The following is a 19,696-nucleotide window of genomic DNA, read 5'->3' as shown; positions in this document are numbered from 1 at the left end:
ATGATATAAAAAAGTCAACAAAATCTGGAAGATATTAAACTATTATTCAAATCATCCTAATCCTACTCATTTATATTACAAATTAAAATGAAATATTTTCTTCCATTAAATCTATCACACATTTTATTAACTGCCAATAGAAACACTTTAGAACTTCTAGTAAATTTTATTAAAGAAGTAAAAATAGAAATTTAAAGCAGCATAACCCTCAACTTTGTATTCTTATTATAAGAAAAGTTCTGTATACAACTTTCTGTGGCAAATGGACTTGATTCCGTGCCATTATCCTTCCACACACACACACTACTCATTTATGTCTGCGTATCCTACCGCGTATGTAATTTTTGACTTGGCAACACTGTCAGGCACCGAGGTGCTACAGCACATGAATGGGAAGTTCAGTTTTGTAATCTAATCTTGTAATTCAGAAAATCGGTGAGTCTCAATTCTCTTGTTTGTTTGTTGTGTGTGAGAAGTGAGCGAAGAAACATGGGGTGTTGCGCTAAAGTTGGTGCTCTTGTAGCAGTCCTTTTAGCTGTTTTAATTGTATATTGTTCAAAATCTTTGCTTGAAACTCCAAAAGTGCCAGATCTGGGCGAAAGATGGTGGAAAGTGGCAAAGCCGGCGAAAGTAGATACTAGTATCAAGCCATTTAAAATTCAAATATCCGATGAAGTGAGTTTCATTATACCTTTATATTTTTTAAGCGATTTTTAAGAAATTAGCTCAATTTATTATTAAGTGTTTACCATGTATTGTGAGGATTTGTTTACGTATCCAGACCTGGTTTTGGATAGATGTTATCTAATATGATTCTAAAACTATTTTCGTGGGTATTTTTATATTAAATACTATATTTTAAGGGAATAAACCAAAATTCTAATTAAAATACTCTATATTTGTCATTTCGAATTGTATATCAGAAATCGTCCTCGCAAATAAAACAATAATACCGTTATAATAAGACAATATCATTTTAAAGCAATGAATTTTTATGAATGAAGCAGGTAAACTTTTACTACTACTACTAAAACTACTATTAGAAGAATGTTTGACAATAACAGAGTGTTATTGTCAAAATTACGCCATAAAACTTAATTGTCTTTAAAAGCCCAAATATTATTGTTTTCTTTGGTGCACACTAACAAAAGTATCAAAACAACAAAAAAGAGTATAAAACTTTATGAAAGTAGAATCCAAATTTTTTACTCGAATCGAAAAGACAATAAAAATACTCAATTGTCTTGATCATAACAAAAGTAAGCAAACAGTAATAGGATACAATGATTTTTACTACTAAATGGTGTAAAAATACACTGTTTTTTTGTCATATTTATACATCTTCCAAAACAGTATGGCTGATATGCTGTTATATTTATGTAGATACATGTCAGATATTCATATTTTAAATCATTTTATGATTTTATGAGAATAGTAAACATGGCGTGATAATCATCATTATCATTTTATTTGCCTTTATATATACGCGGGATCGGCTTCCCTAATTCCCTAACAACTACTAATATACTGCTTCTCCATTCGTCTGGAATTGCATCCACTTCCATAATTCTATTAAATAAACCGGTCCGGCAACTTGTTCCTGTCTCTCCCAATGCTATCCATACGTCCTCAAAAATGTCACCTGGTCCAACTGCTTCATCTTTCTGTTTATTTTAAAGTGCTTGAACCACTTTCTCGTTTGTCATTTTGGTGACCATTGCTGTTACTGTATTGTTAACTTAATTGGTTTTTCTTCAAATTATTCACATAAAACATAATGACGGTATTAGATTTTTGTTTCGATACAGGGCAACGACAGCCGCTTATACGTATTTCGACCTCTTTAGGTCTCCTCAGAACGGTATAGCCACTGGTCTGAACCAAAACAAAAATCTCTTCGTCCTAGGCAATAGTTATCAAAATAACTATATACGGACGTAACTACGCTATCTAAAAACAAAAAGAGAAATCAAACGATTTCTATCTAGCGAAACCGAATTCAAATTTGTACCACTGTGTTTCCTAAAACTTGCGAAACAAACAGCTGGATAAATTACTCGACAAGGGAATCTAAAATTGCATTCCACATGCCGTTAATCCTGGTCAAAATTCGTAGTGAATTCAGTTTCTGGTACTCCAAACGAAGTAAGTAATAAAACATAATGACGGTATTAGATTTTTGTTTCGATACAGCGCAGCGACAGCCGCTTATACGTATTTCGACCTCTTTAGGTCTCCTCAGAACGGTATAGCCACTGCTCTGAACCAAAACAAAAATCTCTTCCGTCCTAGACAATAGTTATCAAAATAACTATATACGGACGTAACTACGCTATCTAAAAACAAAAAGAGAAATCAAACGATTTCTATCTAGCGAAACCGAATTCAAATTTGTACCACTGTGTTTCCTAAAACTTGCGAAACAAACAGCTGGATAAATTACTCGACAAGGGAATCTAAAATTGCATTCCACATGCCGTTAATCCTGGTCAAAATTCGTAGTGAATTCAGTTTCTGGTACTCCAAACGAAGTAAGTAATAAAACATAATGACGGTATTAGATTTTTGTTTCGATACAGCGCAGCGACAGCCGCTTATACGTATTTCGACCTCTTTAGGTCTCCTCAGAACGGTATAGCCACTGCTCTGAACCAAAACAAAAATCTCTTCCGTCCTAGCCAATAGTTATCAAAATAACTATATGCGGACGTAACTACGCCATCTAAAAACAAAAAGAGAAATCAAACGATTTCTACCTAGCGAAACCGAATTCAAATTTTTACCACTGTGTTTCCTAAAACTTGCGAAACAAACAGCTGGATAAATTACTCGACAAGGGAATCTAAAGTTGCATTCCACATGCCGTTCATCCTGGTCAAAATTCGTAGTGAATTCAGTTTCTGGTACTCCAAACGAAGTAAGTAATCAAACATAATAACGGTATTAGTTTTTTGTTTCGATACAGGGCAGCGACAGCCGCTTATACGTATTTCGACCTCTTTAGGTCTCCTGAGAACGGTATAGCCACTGCTCTGAACCAAAACAAAAATCTCTCCCGTCCTAGCCAATAGTTATAAAAAAAACTATATACGGACGTAACTACGCCATCTAAAAACAAAAACGAGAAATCAAACGATTTCTACCTAGCGAAACCGAATTCAAATTTTTACCACTGTGTTTCCTAAAACTTGCGAAACAAACAGCTGGATAAATTACTCGACAAGGGAATCTAAAATTGCATTTCACATGCCGTTCATCCTGGTCAAAATTCGTATAAGCAGCCTAAAGAGGTCGAAATACGTATAAGCGGCTGTCGCTGCCCTGTATCGAAACAAAAATCTAATACCGTCATTATGTTTTATTACTTACTTCGTTTGGAGTACCAGAAACTGAATTCACTGCGAATTTTGACCAGGATGAACGGCATGTGGAATGCAATTTTAGATTTCCTTGTCGAGTAATTTATCCAGCTGTTTGTTTCGCAAGTTTTAGGAAACACAGTGGTAAAAATTTGAATTCGGTTTCGCTAGGTAGAAATCGTTTGATTTCTCTTTTTGTATTCACATAAACTTTCAAAATACATTTAAGTCACCTCCTTTTATGACTTTTTCCTCTTTAAAAAGCATATAAAGGTTTTCTTTTATTCTTACCCAGGTCGGTTTGAGGAGCATATACACACGCAGTGACAGCCGTAGCTAAACCAGAGCGCGCTAGTTCGATTCTCAGTACCTACAACGGTATTTTCATTTACATACACGTTTTAACCAACACACTACCAATGCAATCAAAGGGCAGTATTACCCCACACCGGCTTCCATTTTTCTGTACCGGTCAGGATTCCTACTTTAAGCCAATCTTATAGGCTTAGATCCTGTAAGATCCCTATAAGCCAATGTACTGTTGCCCATATCCCGCCACTGGGAGACACGTACGTTATATAGGATACAAACTAAACCTTAACAAAAAGGTTTATAAGCCTATCAAATGAAAAGAAAAGACAAAACTCTCAAGAAGTTTAATATTATTGGATGATTGGTGAAAAAACGAGCACTTGGGGGTCGGACACTTGAATATGTAAAAACAATTAAATATCTAGGTTTAATATTTGATCAAGCTCTTACCTGGAAGGACCATATTAAATGTATTTTAGCAATGAAGACTAAACCTCTGGAAATGTCTTTGTAGTACAAATCGGGGAGCCGACGGTAGAACTCTACTCACATTATATAAAAATCTGATCCGCTTCAAGATCGATTATGGATGCCATGCTTACTCATCTGCTTCAACAACAACTCTAAAAGCCTAAGACACAATTTCTTATAATAATATACGGTGCGTCTAGAACTACCGCTATCATAAGTCTTTAGGCCGAACTCGGTGAATTGCCATTAGATTTAAGAAGACATTAATTAATACTCTCATATGCATCGAAGCTGTACTCTTTACAATATCACCAAACCATTGCCTCTCGAAAATTCAGCACTTGAAAACCCAATTTCCCTTCATTTTAAGATGAAAAACACATTTACCAACCTACTAATTTAAAAACCTAAGTTTACTTTTAATAATAAAAAGAGCTGTAGGTATTATGAAACTTGGTGTGATACTAAAGTGTACTTTACTCCAAAGTGAACATTAGTTAAGATTTAGTTAGATTATCATTATGAAATCGTGCTTTAAATTTATTCTATACACTTCTCATTTTAAAATTATATCATATATTTATTACGTCGGATTTTTACTATTATCAGTTCAAAAAATGTATTAAAGTGTGACAAAAAAAGTAATTAGTAAAACATTTTAAGTTTAACTTTCATATTTATACTTTGAAAGAGATTTCTAAATCAGTGCATATTAAATATGGCTTTTTACGAAATATTAGTTAAAGTAAACAATTGGAAGAGTCCATTTACGTGACGAGTAATGACCGTTATACAACATGTAAACTTTTTCAATATTATTATATTTCTAAAAATAATAAATAAATAATAAAATTACTTTATTTAGTTTTAAACCTATTACTTAAATTTTAAAAATACAGAAAACATAGTATAAGACTTCCCGCTAGTCTACAGTACCGTACCGCCTACTGTACCACCTTTTTTTGCTAATCCTTCAAAAACATTATTACAAAAACGATTTTTGAGCAAAAAAAATCTAAAAAGAAGAAATAATCAGCACGTGTACTAAATGAGGAAGCTAAAATTAAAGTTTTAGGAACATTTGTTGTAGAACACACTAGCTCCACTAACAACATCATCAGCTTACATCAAACAGCAAGGAATGTCATGTTATACTTTTTCAGTTATATGAAGGAGCCATAACAGATTGGACTGAGAACTAAAATATGTGAGGGTAATAATATTACCCTAACATGAAATTTATCAGTCTCTCCTTGTATATATGCAAACATGAGTTGTTTGGGAACACATTCACAGACACATACATAAATTTAGTACCAACCCAAGTACTTCTAGAAACATTATTTTCTGTTTTTTTGTTATATAGTGCTTTATCATCTTGCCCATTTGTTATTTAAGTTACTCTTGTGGTTTCTGCCTCCACCGGAGGTCAGATTTTTCATTTAATAAACTAATAAAGTATCTCTTCCAGGGAATTTTTTATCCTTTTTACTTCTTTGGTATCAAGTTTATCGCATAGATCCTTATTTGCTTGTACTTTAGCTGTTGCAACATCTAATTTATACTTACTTTGTAGCATTTGCAAATTCTTTGAAATATATATTGAAATCCCCTCGTACGTATTAAAAGACGAAGTAATTTTTTTAATTCCTCTTAGCGTCGCCGAGTAAAATAAACCATTTTTAGAGTTGTTTATATTTCCTCAGTATTCTTTGATCATAAAACCGCTCGAAATATGCGTTTCAAATAAACATCCATTTAGATCGCTGAGAAGTTTTTGCCGGAAAAATAATTTCGCTGTCAGAGGCAGTGGCCTACAGTGTGGGTCCTAATTGTTCGTCAAATTTGTATTGTTCTTGTGTTTCTTCCTTTTTTATGGAAATCTAGTGTGTAGTGGCAGTTAATTGTGCAGTATGAGTAGTAACAAAGTAGGTTGAAAAATTTGGTCAAACGGAACGGTCGTTGAGATGTTGTGATGAGATAAGCCGGCAAAATGTGTGAAAAATAGTGGATATTTACTCTCTGTTAATATGTCAGATTAGAAAAAAATAGTCACTATTTTGTTAAGTATATAAGAGATTTGTGCCGTGTACCAGAGTTTTGAAAATGGTTCCAGTGTTGTAAAAAGCAGCTTATAGGATATGTCCAATGTGCCGCTGATTTTGTTCCAACCTTACTTTTATTTGTCTCTGGTCGTCTTTCCAGACCAGTTGAAGCAGTTCTTTTTGTTTGGCATAGCAGAAATCCCAGTATAATTCCAGTATAATTCCACTTTAACCCCAGAAGTGTTAGTGCATTGTTTTTTGTGAAACCAAGGTAACTTTTTTGTTTTAAACTTAAAAAAAAAAAAAAATAATAATTGCTTTCATCATTTAAAAAGATAGTTCTTTACTTGTAATAATTTTTATTTGCCACAGTTTATAGCCCAGTAACATTTGTAAGTTTTGTAGCAACGGAGTTTGTAAATGAATAGGACCATTTGTTTTATTTATTAAAAAAAAAGTTTATAACTTCTTTTTTTGAGTTTCCTTTAAAAAGATATATTTTTCATTTCTAATAATGATTTCAATAGTTACAACTAGTTGTTGTTAAATTGCTAGAGGTCCTTCCTGTTGTTTTTTTGTCCATTTGTTCCAGGAGATTCATGTCAGTACAACTTTGTTTCATTTTTGTAGTTGCCCCAATCCAACCCCATTGCCATTCAACTTATCCACGACCCAGCTCTCCAAACAAACCCTGAGTGCCGTTCGCACAGTTTCATTTATTTTGCTTGCCCTATCTCCACCCCCAATAGTTTCTGTCCCCAACTTTCAATCCCCATAATTATACCCTATGTGGTAGGCAAAATATTCGTTACAACTTATATATTTTTCCTCTCGTGCCTATAAAATATATTACTCTATACAGTTTTAAAAATTTTGTTATATTTTTTGTAAACACCTGTGCATTAACAAATTTCGATGATTATAGAAACAATTTTATCAATTCTTTAAGTACATCAGCGGATTTATCTCAAGGTCTTTTAAGGTAGAATGCAAGAGTATTTGTTTGTTTAGTGATATCGAACTTAATTATAATTGTCTGTCTAAAATAATTTATCTCATTGATATGAGAAAATAGAATTTTAAACAACCTGCACTTGTCAAGTGCCACTTGAGCTTATCTTATGAACTTTGTGTCTCCATTTCTACTATCTTGTTGCGATGCTTTACTATGTAAATCTTGGAAAATTCTTAATGATTTTTTCACCACCCAACGTTTTCTATTATGTATTGTATAAATAATTTAATGATTTGAAATATAAATTTGTAAAACATCCCCGAGCACTATATTTGATTTGTTGGTTGGTATTTGTTGGAAATTGGATAAAACTAGCTTTACCCGTATACTTTGTGTATTATCCAAATTATCTGAATTAAAGGCAAAGGAGATTGAACTTCTTGATTTATCCAATGTCAAATGGATAAATCATTACATTTTTAAAACCTTGTTATAAATAACACTACTTACGTTAAATTTTTATTTGCTTTCTTTTGTTTAGAAAGAATCTACCACAGAATTATTGTCCAACAGATATAATTAAGAATTAAGAACTTAATATAACTAAAACAGTGATAAAAATCATATTTATTTTTACTCCAAATTAGAAACAGTTATTTATTTGAACAGGATAATTAAGTATCTGTATCTGTAGAGTAGGGAAGGCGAGTCAAGTTTCACAGCACTTAGGCCACAATTGACCCATTGTGCATCCTCCCAGGGAGCTGTCGCCCTTAGCTTATTGTCCATCCTGCCATTTCTAGGAAGGTGGACAAGTCACCAGGAGACATCTCTCTTATGTGGGCAGGTGTGGGCCAGGACTCGCCGAACACGTACTCTCGTATTAACGATAACTCCGGGCATTCACATAGGACATGCTCTACAGTTTCGTCTTCTCGTTCACACTTCCTGCATAGAGGTGTGTCTGCTAGCCCCAGTGTGTGGAGGTGTTTGCTTAGTTGACAATGACCAGTTAACAAACCAACTGTCAAACGTAGGTTTTTCCTGGTCATTCCCAAGTACTTCTTTGATGCTGACTCTTCAAGGTTACTTAGTGTTACCCTGGTAAGTTTACATCCTTGCCCTTCTTCCCATCTTTTTACGGTTTGCTTATGGGAGTGACATTTGACAATTTCCGCGATTGTTGTAGTTGACCAATTAAAAAGATCCCCAGGTCCTAAGAGTCTTAGGCCTGCCGCCTTCCTAGATAATTGGTCAGCAATGTGGTTGAATTTATTCCTATTGTGTCCTTTAACCCACCTCAGGATGATGGTATTACCATCCGAAGCTTGAGTTAGTGACTCGTGGCACTAACCCTGATGTGTCACGTGGTCTATTCAAGGTTAGTAGCACTTGTCTGCTATCTGTGCAGATTATTATAGTTTTCCCTACTATACCTTTTTGGGTTATCTCTTTTGCGGCTATGGAGATACCAGTCAGTTCTGTCTGAACTACGCTTGCATTTTTGCCCAACCCCACTTTATTCTTAGGTTCAGTGATCAGGAGTATATCCCGCATCCTGAGCCTTCTTTCATTTTGGAGCCATCGGTGTAAATGCAATAGGCATTTGCCACGTTTGTTTCCTTATACTGTCCTGTTTCGATTGTGTAGGGTTTGTTAAAGACAAACTTTGGTTCAATTGAGTCGCAGCCTGCCTGAAGCAGTGGTAGCGCATCCGGCTCTCCCCGCCAGAAACGAGTTCTCAATTGTCCCATTTCTACATCAAGGTTTGCACCAGCTGAGCGCAGTCGCATCATTGTCACTAGCGCCACCTCTTTGACATATATATCTAGAGGTGTGATGCCAATGATCAACTCCATTCCAGCAGTTGGTGTTATTTTTATTGTACCTGTTATATTTATACAAGCCATCCGCTGAATATGCTTTAGTTTGTTAATCGCTGTTGCCTTTAGCACTTTTGGTAACCAAGCAATAGCTCCGTAAGCATTAGCCTAATGACAGCAGTGTAGACCCAGGCGATCACCCTGGGTCTATTATACAACCCACATTTCCTGTTGCTATTTCTTTTCATCATGCCTATTTTCTGGTTATATTTCTCCTTTGCCTTTCTTTTTTGTTCGGTTAAAGCTAAGAAATGTAAATTTTCTTTTTCGTACTCCATGTCTAGTTATTTTTCTTGAGGGTACCTCAATTTTTACATGTATTATATCATTAATTTAATACTTGGCCCACGTAGACTCAACAAGGTTAACAAGGTTGGACATAACAGTTTATATAACGGTAAAACTTGAGAGATATTGTTTTTTATCATAATATGGACAAAGTTGCTCTGCCCTTATGAACGAATTCAATTGTATCTATGTAATGACTAGCAGAATCTAGAAAAATGAACAGAAAGTGATGTTAAATAATAGTTTCTCATAGTATTTAGTATTAAAACTAAAACTGCGATTAACATTAAAGTCGCACGAAGTTTTATTTATTTATATTTTTATATCCTTACAGATTTTAAAAGACTTGAAGGACAGACTAGATCGTACTCTTCCATTCCAAGCACCACTAGATGGCGTTAAACAAAACTATGGAATGAACACTAATCTTCTGAAAACTATAGTGGACTATTGGAAGAACAAATACGACTGGAGACAAAGGGAGAAGTTTTTCAACCAGTATCCACAGTTCACGACAAATATCCAAGGACTTAACATCCATTTCCTTCATGTCAAACCTGCTGAGACCAAAGGGCTGAAGGTTTTCCCGATGTTGATGTTGCACGGATGGCCAGGGTCGATTAGAGAATTTTATGAAATTATCCCACTTTTGACCAAACCACAGAAGGGAAGAGATTTTGTGTTTGAACTGATTATTCCAAGTTTACCAGGTATGGGATTATTTTATACCACCAACAATTTTATTTAACGTGGTTCTAGAATAAGTATGTTTTTTACGAATGTGTCGGATATATTTGTCAATGATAGTGTAATACTATCAACACAGTAAACTATACATTTTTATTATCGAAGAAGATACAAATATAGATTTTTATACTCTAATGACATATGTACATTAGCTAAAAAGCTAAAAATCGTAAAAAATATGAAAAGTTTCGTAGCAGAAATCAATGTTTGTAACCCGGTCGATAGAGGGGCTTAATTGTCTATATAACATAATGTTACAAACATGCTCTCGGCATGGCCCAGGTAACGGTTGCATTGCATCTCTAATACCCTTCCAGAAGCTTCTCCGTGTATCGAGTGCGAGAGAGAATAACCGGTCACGTAGGGGAACTAGAGGTGGGACAACGCCAGAATATTCTCGAACGTAGTAACTGTAGTATATATAGGTAACAATGTTAGAAGTAGAGTTAGTTGATAAGAGAGTACCGAACTGTAAACTTATAAATAAATATAGTTATATAAATTCGAACCGCTCGTTTTATTTAATAACGCTACAGTTGGTGTTACGGTGTGAGTAAAAGAGAAATAAATTCAGCAGTGACTTTTGAAAAAGACTTTTGAACTTTTGAAAAGTATTGTTCGTCAGGAACATCCGCGTAGATCGGTAGTGATCTTTGTACGAAAGAACATTTAAAAAGTACGTGTGTGCCTGACCAAAGATGCTGCTAGTACAACTCTCAGTAAAACAGTTGCGAGAGCAACTAGAAGAACGCGATGAAGATTGCAGCGGGTCCAAGAAGATCCTCCAAGAACGACTGAAGAATGTTCTTAACAAGAATGGAGATGACCCAGAGACATTCCATTTTCAGTCACCAGAAGAAGCAGTTTTAATGAAGATAGAAGAAACTTCTAAAAAAACTGATGATAAATTCGAGACTGTTTCCAAAAGATTCGATGAAACGTCTCAAATGATAGAAGAATCTTCTCGAAAGAATGATGAAAGATTCAATGAAACGTCTCAAATGATTGAAGAATCTTCTCGAAAGAATGATGAAAGATTTAATGAAACGTCTCAAACTATTAAAGAAATAGCTAGACAAAACGACGAGAAATTCGAAAATATGTCTAGAAGATTCGACGAAGTATGTAATCAAAACAATGACAAATTTGAAGAAGTCACGAGAACATTCGATAAAGTAGAAGAGAAGATCAAACAGTTAGAGAGCATGATAACTAATACAAAAGTGCTACCACCAGTTAACACAATAGCCTTAGATCCGGTAGTGAAAGAAGAATCACCTAGAGACGAAACGACACATAATATGAGATTCAAATTGCCACCATTTGATGGAAAGTCTTCTTGGTCCATATACCTTAGACAATTTGAAGCTATTGCGACAGCCAATCATTGGACAGAACAAGAAAAAGCTGTTTCCTTGACTGCTGCTTTACGAGGTGATGCTGCAGATATCCTAAGATCGATTCCTAAGGGTCAAGAAAAATGTTACCAGACCTTGTTTACCCGACTAGACAAACGTTATGGAGATGCTCATCTACAACAAGTCTACAAGGCGCAACTAAGAAGTAGAATTCAACGAGCAAGTGAAAATTTGCAAGAGTTTGAAGCATATGTTGCTCGTATAGTGAGGTTGGCTTATCCGGAGGTACCAGACAACATTTTAGAAGAAATTGCTGTAGATACCTTCGTCAATGGGTTAAAAGAAACTGAATTACAGAAAGCTTTACGACTAGCAAGACCGAAAGTTCTAGATGAAGCGCTCGCTATTGCCTTGGAACATGAAACAGCTAGTCAAACTTCACGGAGTCATCGAGTAAGAACCATTGAAGAAGGCGACGAACCAAATGATGAACGTCTGGAAGAAATGGTACGAAAAGTAGTTCGTAACACGATGCCGAAGAGACGCGAGCCCAGATGTTGGAATTGCGGTGACGTAGGTCATATTCGCCGTAATTGCAAGAAAATGATACAACAGTCGGAAAACTAGAACGGGTCGACAACAAGGGGCAACTGCCGACCTCGAGAAACACAGCCCCCATAGTAACTGTGAACATTACGTCCTCAGGTGGAATTCATAGCTTGTACATAGAGGGTCGTATCAATAATAAATGTAGATCGTTTTTGGTAGATACAGGTGCAACGAGAACTATTGCACGGCCAGAAGTAGTACGAGGCCATCTTAAATTATTGCCTGCAACAGTAAAGCTTAGAACAGCAACTGGTGAGATAATTAATACATATGGCGAGGCTAATATATCAGTATCCATTGGCCAGACCACAGTGAAACATACAGTATTAATTGCAGAGATCTCCGATGAGTTCATATTGGGGATGGATTTACTAAGGAAAGTTGGGGCTGTATTGAATGTCAAAGATGGAGTTCTCGAGATCAGTGGTGAAGAGTTGCCGTTTCATGAAGAGAAAGAAGATGTTATCAGCTTAATAACTACTTGTGACGTAACAATACCCGGTAATAGTGAGAAAATTTTGATGACCAGACCTGATGGTTACTGCCGAGAGGGAAGTTTAAGGATGGTCGAAGATGTGAATAATGCCGAGTTCCTAACAGCAAAAGCTTTGGTGAGAATTCGAGATGTCGTTCCTGTAAGAGTTATGAATTTAAAGGGAACTGCTATTAAGTTAAGTAAAAGAACTTTGATCGGACAGTGTATTCCCGTGGCTTCGATTTGTTCCATGAATACTAATGAGAAACCGTCGAAATCTAAGTATCCAAAGGAGCTTGTTGAGACGATGATTAAAACGTGCCAAGATCTTGATGGTGAACGAACTAAAAAAGTGAAGTCTATGCTAATAGAATTTCAAGATGTTTTTGCCATGGATAAGAAGGATAATGGTAAAACAAGCATAGTAAAGCATAAAATTAATACCGGAGACGCTCAGCCAATCAGACAACAACCTAGACGACTTCCATTTGCGAAAAGAGATGAAGCCGAAGACATCATCAAAGATATGAACAAGCAAGGGGTAATTGAACCATCAAACAGTCCATGGACATCACCAGTAGTCCTAGTAAAGAAGAAAGATGGTTCAACACGTTTTTGTATTGACTACCGACAGCTCAATGCAGTAACTAAAAAAGATAGTTATCCTTTGCCCAGAATAGACGATACTTTGGATACACTTTCTGGTTCTCGTTGGTTCTCCACACTCGATCTGAAAAGTGGATATTGGCAAGTAGACATGGAGCCAGCCGATCGTGAAAAAACCGCATTCTCGATAGGATCAGGGCTTTGGCAGTTCACAGTTATGCCCTTTGGTTTATGTAATGCCCCGGCCACATTTGAAAGATTAATGGATGCAGTTTTAAGAGGTCTAACATGGAAAACATGCCTGGTTTATTTGGATGATGTAATTGTAGTTGGAAGATCCTTCGATGAACATGCCAATAACCTAACAGAAGTCTTTCAACGATTGCGGGCAGCGAATCTGAAGTTGAGTCCGAAGAAATGTCACTTGTTTCGACGAGAAGTGAAGTACTTGGGACATATTGTAGCAAGTAATGGTGTAACAGCTGATCCTGAAAAACTTGCAGCAATTAAGGATTGGCCAGTACCAAGAGATAAACACGAAATTAGAAGTTTTCTTGGCCTATGTACATATTACCGACGTTTTGTCCAAGGATTTGCCAACATCTCCAAGCCATTAACAAAGTTGACAGAAGAAGGCAAAGAATATACATGGAGCGAGGAGTGTCAAAGAGCTTTCGAACACTTACAAATGGCTCTGATCAGCGCACCGATTTTAAGCTACCCTAGACAGGCAGGAAAATTTGTGTTGGACACAGATGCAAGCAACAGTGCAATAGGAGCTGTTCTTTCCCAAATTCAAGATGGGCAGGAGAAAGTCATCGCTTACTTTAGCAAAGTCTTGTCAAAACCAGAAAGAAACTATTGCGTTACCAGGAGAGAATTGCTAGGCGTAGTGAAGGCTTGTGAGCATTTCCATAAATACTTGTATGGCAGAAAGTTTCTTCTTCGCACGGATCACGCTGCTCTAAAATGGCTCCTACAATTTCGTTATCCAGAGGGCCAGATGGCAAGATGGTTAGAACGATTACAAGAATATGATTACGAGATCGAACACAGGGCTGGCAGAGTTCATTCAAATGCTGATGCCCTTTCGAGACGGCCGTGCAGTGCAAATTGTAATCACTGTCTTAAATTAGAAGAACGACTTTGCCCCGTGAGACGAACCACCGTCATTAATGAGCAATGGCAGCCTCAACAGCTACAAGACGCTCAAACAGATGATCCATGTATAAAAAGAGTATTGGATTGGATGCGTCGAAGTGAAAGACCTTCTTGGCATGACATTAGTGCATGTAGTCCAGAAGTCAAGTGTTACTGGAGCCAATGGAATTGCCTAGTGCTGAAAGATGATCTTCTGTATAGAACCTTTGAGAACGATGATGGTACAGAAACTAAGCTTCAGTTGATTGTACCTAAAAGTAAAGTGTCAGAAGTATTGCGTCAGTTACATGACGGTGCATCAGGTGGACACTTTGGTATCACGAAGACTCTGCAAAAGGTTCGAGAACGGTTCTATTGGGTGAACTGTAAAGATGATGTAAGAAGGTGGTGCCGGAAATGTGAACTGTGTGCAACCAGTAATGGTCCAGTTGGTAAAAAGAGGGCACCCATGAGACAGTACAATGTTGGTAGTCCTATGGAAAGAGTAGCAATCGACATTGCAGGTCCACTTCCAGAGACAAATGATGGAAATAAATATATCCTGGTAGCCATGGATTATTTTACGAAATGGACTGAGGCCTATGCGATACCAAATCAAGAAGCTGCTACCGTTGCAGAGGTACTTGTTAAAGAATTCTTTAGCCGATTTGGTGTTCCCTTGGAGATCCACTCCGACCAAGGGCGAAACTTCGAGTCAACCCTTTTCCAAAACGTTTGTAAATTGATTGGTGTCAATAAGACCAGGACGACACCCCTGCATCCTCAATCAGATGGAATGGTCGAGAGAATGAACCGAACGATGGGTAAACACCTATCCAAAGTTGTATCAGAACACCAAAGAGATTGGGACCAGCACATTCATTTATTCCTAATGGCCTACCGCTCGGCCGTAAATGAAACTACAGGCCAGACTCCAACCTGCCTGATGTTAGGTCGTGAAGTTCGTTTGCCCTGCGACCTAGAGTTTGGCTGCAGACCTTCCGAAGAACATGTTGCAAGCGAAGATTATGTCGACCGCCTGAAGTTAAGAATGAACAACATTCATGAACTTGCCCGACAGCACATCCAGATAGCCAGTGACAGAATGAAAGATCAATATGATTCTCGATGCAAGAGTGAAAGCTACGAAGTAGGTGATCTTGTGTGGCTTTATAATCCACAACGTCGTCGAGGCTTGTCTCCCAAACTGCAAAGACAATGGGAAGGTCCCTATGAAATTAAAAAGAAAATAAATGACGTAATATACCGAATTAAGAAGTTGCCGAAAGGTAAACCAAAAGTAGTTCACATAAATCGTCTTGCACCATATGCTGGCTCAAATGACACAGAAGAAGCACGAACCCTTCAACATGAGATCAAAGATGACCGGCGACCAAGCTTTAATGAATTTATGTCAAATTACGCAGAGAGAAAGAGTGCTAGATTCGGCGTGACCACAGAAGTTCAGCAGGATCTTTTTAGTGTTCCGCATAACGTCTCTCTAGCCCACTGTGTTGCCCAAGATCTTGAGATGACTAAAGGAATCTCATCCGTATTTTATAAGAAATTCGGTCGTTTGGATGAGTTAAAAAACCAGCAGCCTAAAGTTGGAAGAGCACTGAGATTAGAAGATGGTTCTCGATCTTTGCTGTATATGGTGACCAGGAAGTCGTATACAGACAGGGCAAGCTACGAGGATATATGGCGTGCTCTAACTAATTTGAAGAAAATTGTGTGCAATTACGACATCAAGAATTTGGCCTTACCCAAGATAGGCCATGCCCTAGATAATCTGGATTGGAAGATTGTCAGAAGCATGCTTGAAGTAATCTTCCGAGAAACCGGCGTACGAATTACTGTGTGTTGCATTAACCCGATGAGATCGTATCCTTCAAAGTCAGTAGACTGTTATTTCTTTCTAAAGGGTTCATGCAGAGCTGGAGAGTCCTGTAGATTCCGCCATCCTGTGCCTACATATAGAGTTGCTGATCGGGACGATCAGATTTAAGAGGGGAGCAGTGTTACAAACATGCTCTCGGCATGGCCCAGGTAACGGTTGCATTGCATCTCTAATACCCTTCCAGAAGCTTCTCCGTGTATCGAGTGCGAGAGAGAATAACCGGTCACGTAGGGGAACTAGAGGTGGGACAACGCCAGAATATTCTCGAACGTAGTAACTGTAGTATATATAGGTAACAATGTTAGAAGTAGAGTTAGTTGATAAGAGAGTACCGAACTGTAAACTTATAAATAAATATAGTTATATAAATTCGAACCGCTCGTTTTATTTAATAACGCTACAATAATTTTTAATGTCCAGTATCATAAGCTTCTTTACACATTTTATATCTTTGACTGCTACATATCTTTTTGAGGTAACCAATTATTAACATTTGTTGACATAACAATTGTTAACATGCTATAATCACAGAATTAGCTAACAAGCTAAAAATCGTAAAAAATATGAAAAGTTTCGTATCAGAAATCAATGTTTGTAACCCGGTCGGCAGAGGGGCTGATAATAAATTTCTCCGCATTTTATATAAAAACTTTCGGTAGTGGTGATCAAATGAAGCTTTGAGAGCTGTTAACTTTTGGCAATATATGTTTTTAAATTATATTTGTAGATAAGTAAACTATCTACCGTTAAAAAACTCAATTGTTTAGATGCTTTGCAAGCGCATTTTCTCTGTATTAAAATATATTATACAGTGTGGAAACCACTTAAGGAATAAAATTGTTTGTGTCCTTATTTTAGAAAATAATAAAAAAACCTTGAGATATTTTAACTTTTAAATTTAAATGTGCGCTTTTTAAACATAAATTTGAATGTACAGGGTGATCCACGCAAGTCTGGCATAGTCCATAATCTGTATTTTAAATGAAACACCCTGTATATTTTTATGTTTTTAAAAGCTCCTTAACAACCTGATCTCAACGAACTATATCATGTTATGAATAATATAAGGTGAAATTTTGAAATTACGTATAATTTTCTTCAAGAGAATTAATTCATAGAACACCCGAGGTAATTTATTGGATTTTCTTTGAGGTCTTCAATGCTAGTTGGTTGTGTTACATGTACTTTTTTCTTTAGATAACCCCACAGAAAAAATCCAAAGGCGTAAGATCTGGCGACCTAGCTGGCCACTCAATAGTACCCCTTCGTCCAATTCATTCATTGAAGAAGATTTCATTCAAGTAATTTCTCACCATTAAAGCATAATATGGTGTTGCACCGTCCTGCTGGAACCAGACAGTTTCATGCGGTAGGATCATCGTGATCTGAGGAAGAACATCGTCTCTTAGCATGCTTAAATATTTTTCCGCTGTCAAATTACCATGTACAATTATAGGATCAATAATATGATCTCCTATAATACCTGCCCAAACATTTAACTTTTGAGGATACTGAGTGTGTGTCTCATGCATCCAATGAGGATTCTCCGCTGAGCAATATCTACAATTTTGTCGGTTTACCTCTCGGTTCAATGTAAATGTTGATTCATCAGAAAAAAGAATTGTGCCAAGAGCTATTTCATTTGTGTTAATTTTATCCATCATTCTTTCGCAGAAATCCATTCTACGATCTGGATCGTCTTCTGTTAGCTCCTGCACAAAAGTCAATTTATATGGATGAAGTTTTTCTTCATGGAGACACCGTAGGACAGTTGTGTGACTTACATTATTTTGACGTGCAATTTGACGTGAACTTGACATTGGATTCTCTGCGACGTTCAACAAAATATCCACTTTCACCTCATCTTAAATGAAGTTCGGTTTTCTTTTTAATGGTTTGACATGTCCAAGTTCTCTGAATTGTGCATAAATTTTGGACACAATACCTTGTGCAATATTAGGCAACTGAGGATACCTCTAAATAAATAAGTTTGCTACTTCAACTTGACTTCTACAATTCTCCCCGTAACCGATCATCATTAAAATCAATTCGGTGGGTCTCAGTTAAATATTTTATTTTTATTTCTGCAAGAAATTATCTTTTAATTAGAAATTTATTATTTTAATGTAAGATGTCAACACGCCAACAACTGATAGTTTAATTGGCAGATTATCTAGACAGTTTTTACCTATTCATGATAAAAAATGTTTACACGGTTACTAAACAGAAATTTGCTCCAATATACTGACACTTAGAGCAGAAGTGTATTGTTTGTATTTAGCTAATTTAAAATAATACCATAACACGTGATAAATTATTAATTTCACAATGTCACCTTGTATTATTTATTATATATCCTACATGATATAGTTCGTTGAAATCAGGTTGTGAAGAATCTTTTAAAAACATAAGAATATACAGGGTGTTTCATTAAAAATAAGGATTATGGACGATGCCAGACTTGTGTGGATCACCCTGTACATTTAAATTTATATCATGAATGTGTTGCTTGTGTGAGTCCATTTCAAAAGGTAAAAGAAATAATAAGTTAGACTTACTCACAATCAATTTAATTTAACTAATCGGACGACCGGTTTCGCTTTCTATAATATGCAAAGCATCTTCAGGTCACGATACAAAGTTAAAATGCTGAAAATAATAATCCCATATTAGGGTGTTGTCTAATAAAGATAAAACATAGGTAGGTGATATAAACTATATAAATTACAGTAATTATGCCAATATTACATGTCTGTGGTTTTATAAATGAATAAAATGTTTAAGCAGACAAGGTAAGACCCACAAATTGGTAACATAGTCTATTAAACTGTAATGAATTAATAAATAAACAAATAAATAAACATTACTTACATGCCGGTACTCTATTAATTGATGGTTGAAAAAACATGGTTCAAACTATCTTGTGTTGTTGATTGGAGAACTCAGGTCAACTATTGTAATTGTTTAACAGTAAACGGGGAAGTTCTTGAGGAGACAGATTTTATCCAATGAAGTAGAGATAGGTGAAATGTATTGTTTGTTTGATGAAAGTAATGTTCTATACCATTAAGTTCTTTAAAGTTATTTATATTTATTCTGGAGATATATTTATGAAATGTGTGTTATTTATTGAGATTTTATGTTTTGTTTTGGAAGGTGACAGTTGTAAGACTACTGTCACCTTCTGTTGTCTTACAACTGTCACCTTCCAAAACAAAACATAAAATCTCAATAAATAACACACATTTCATAAATATATCTCCAGAATAAATATAAATAACTTTAAAGAACTTAATGGTATAGAACATTACTTTCATCAAACAAACAATTACATTTCACCTATCTCTACTTCATTGGATAAAATCTGTCTCCTCAAGAACTTCCCCGTTTACTGTTAAACAATTACAATAGTTGACCTGAGTTCTCCAATCAACAATACAAGATAGTTTGAACCATGTTTTTTCAACCATCAATTAATAGACTACCGGCATGTAAGTAATGTTTATTTATTTGTTTATTTATTAATTCATTACAGTTTAATAGACTAT

The 19,696-nt window shown here is 36.0% G+C and overlaps 1 protein-coding gene across 1 annotated transcript in view; it reads left to right on the top strand.

Moving 5' to 3' along the window:
* The first annotated feature begins 411 nt into the window (after positions 1–411).
* Positions 412–19,696, top strand: part of LOC140432679 (juvenile hormone epoxide hydrolase 1-like) — a 33,798-nt gene continuing 14,513 nt past the window's right edge. The window contains exons 1-2 of the mRNA XM_072520738.1: positions 412–675; positions 9,648–10,023. Of these exons, the coding sequence (XP_072376839.1) occupies positions 490–675; positions 9,648–10,023 (562 nt within the window). The 5' untranslated portion in view covers positions 412–489. The remainder of the gene's footprint in view (positions 676–9,647; positions 10,024–19,696) is intronic.

This window comes from Diabrotica undecimpunctata, chromosome 1 (genome assembly GCF_040954645.1).
Source record: "Diabrotica undecimpunctata isolate CICGRU chromosome 1, icDiaUnde3, whole genome shotgun sequence".
In the NCBI taxonomy this organism is placed as follows: domain Eukaryota; kingdom Metazoa; phylum Arthropoda; class Insecta; order Coleoptera; family Chrysomelidae; genus Diabrotica; species Diabrotica undecimpunctata.
Note: the sequence above shows the minus strand (reverse complement) of the source record. Positions and strands in the feature narration are given on the sequence as shown.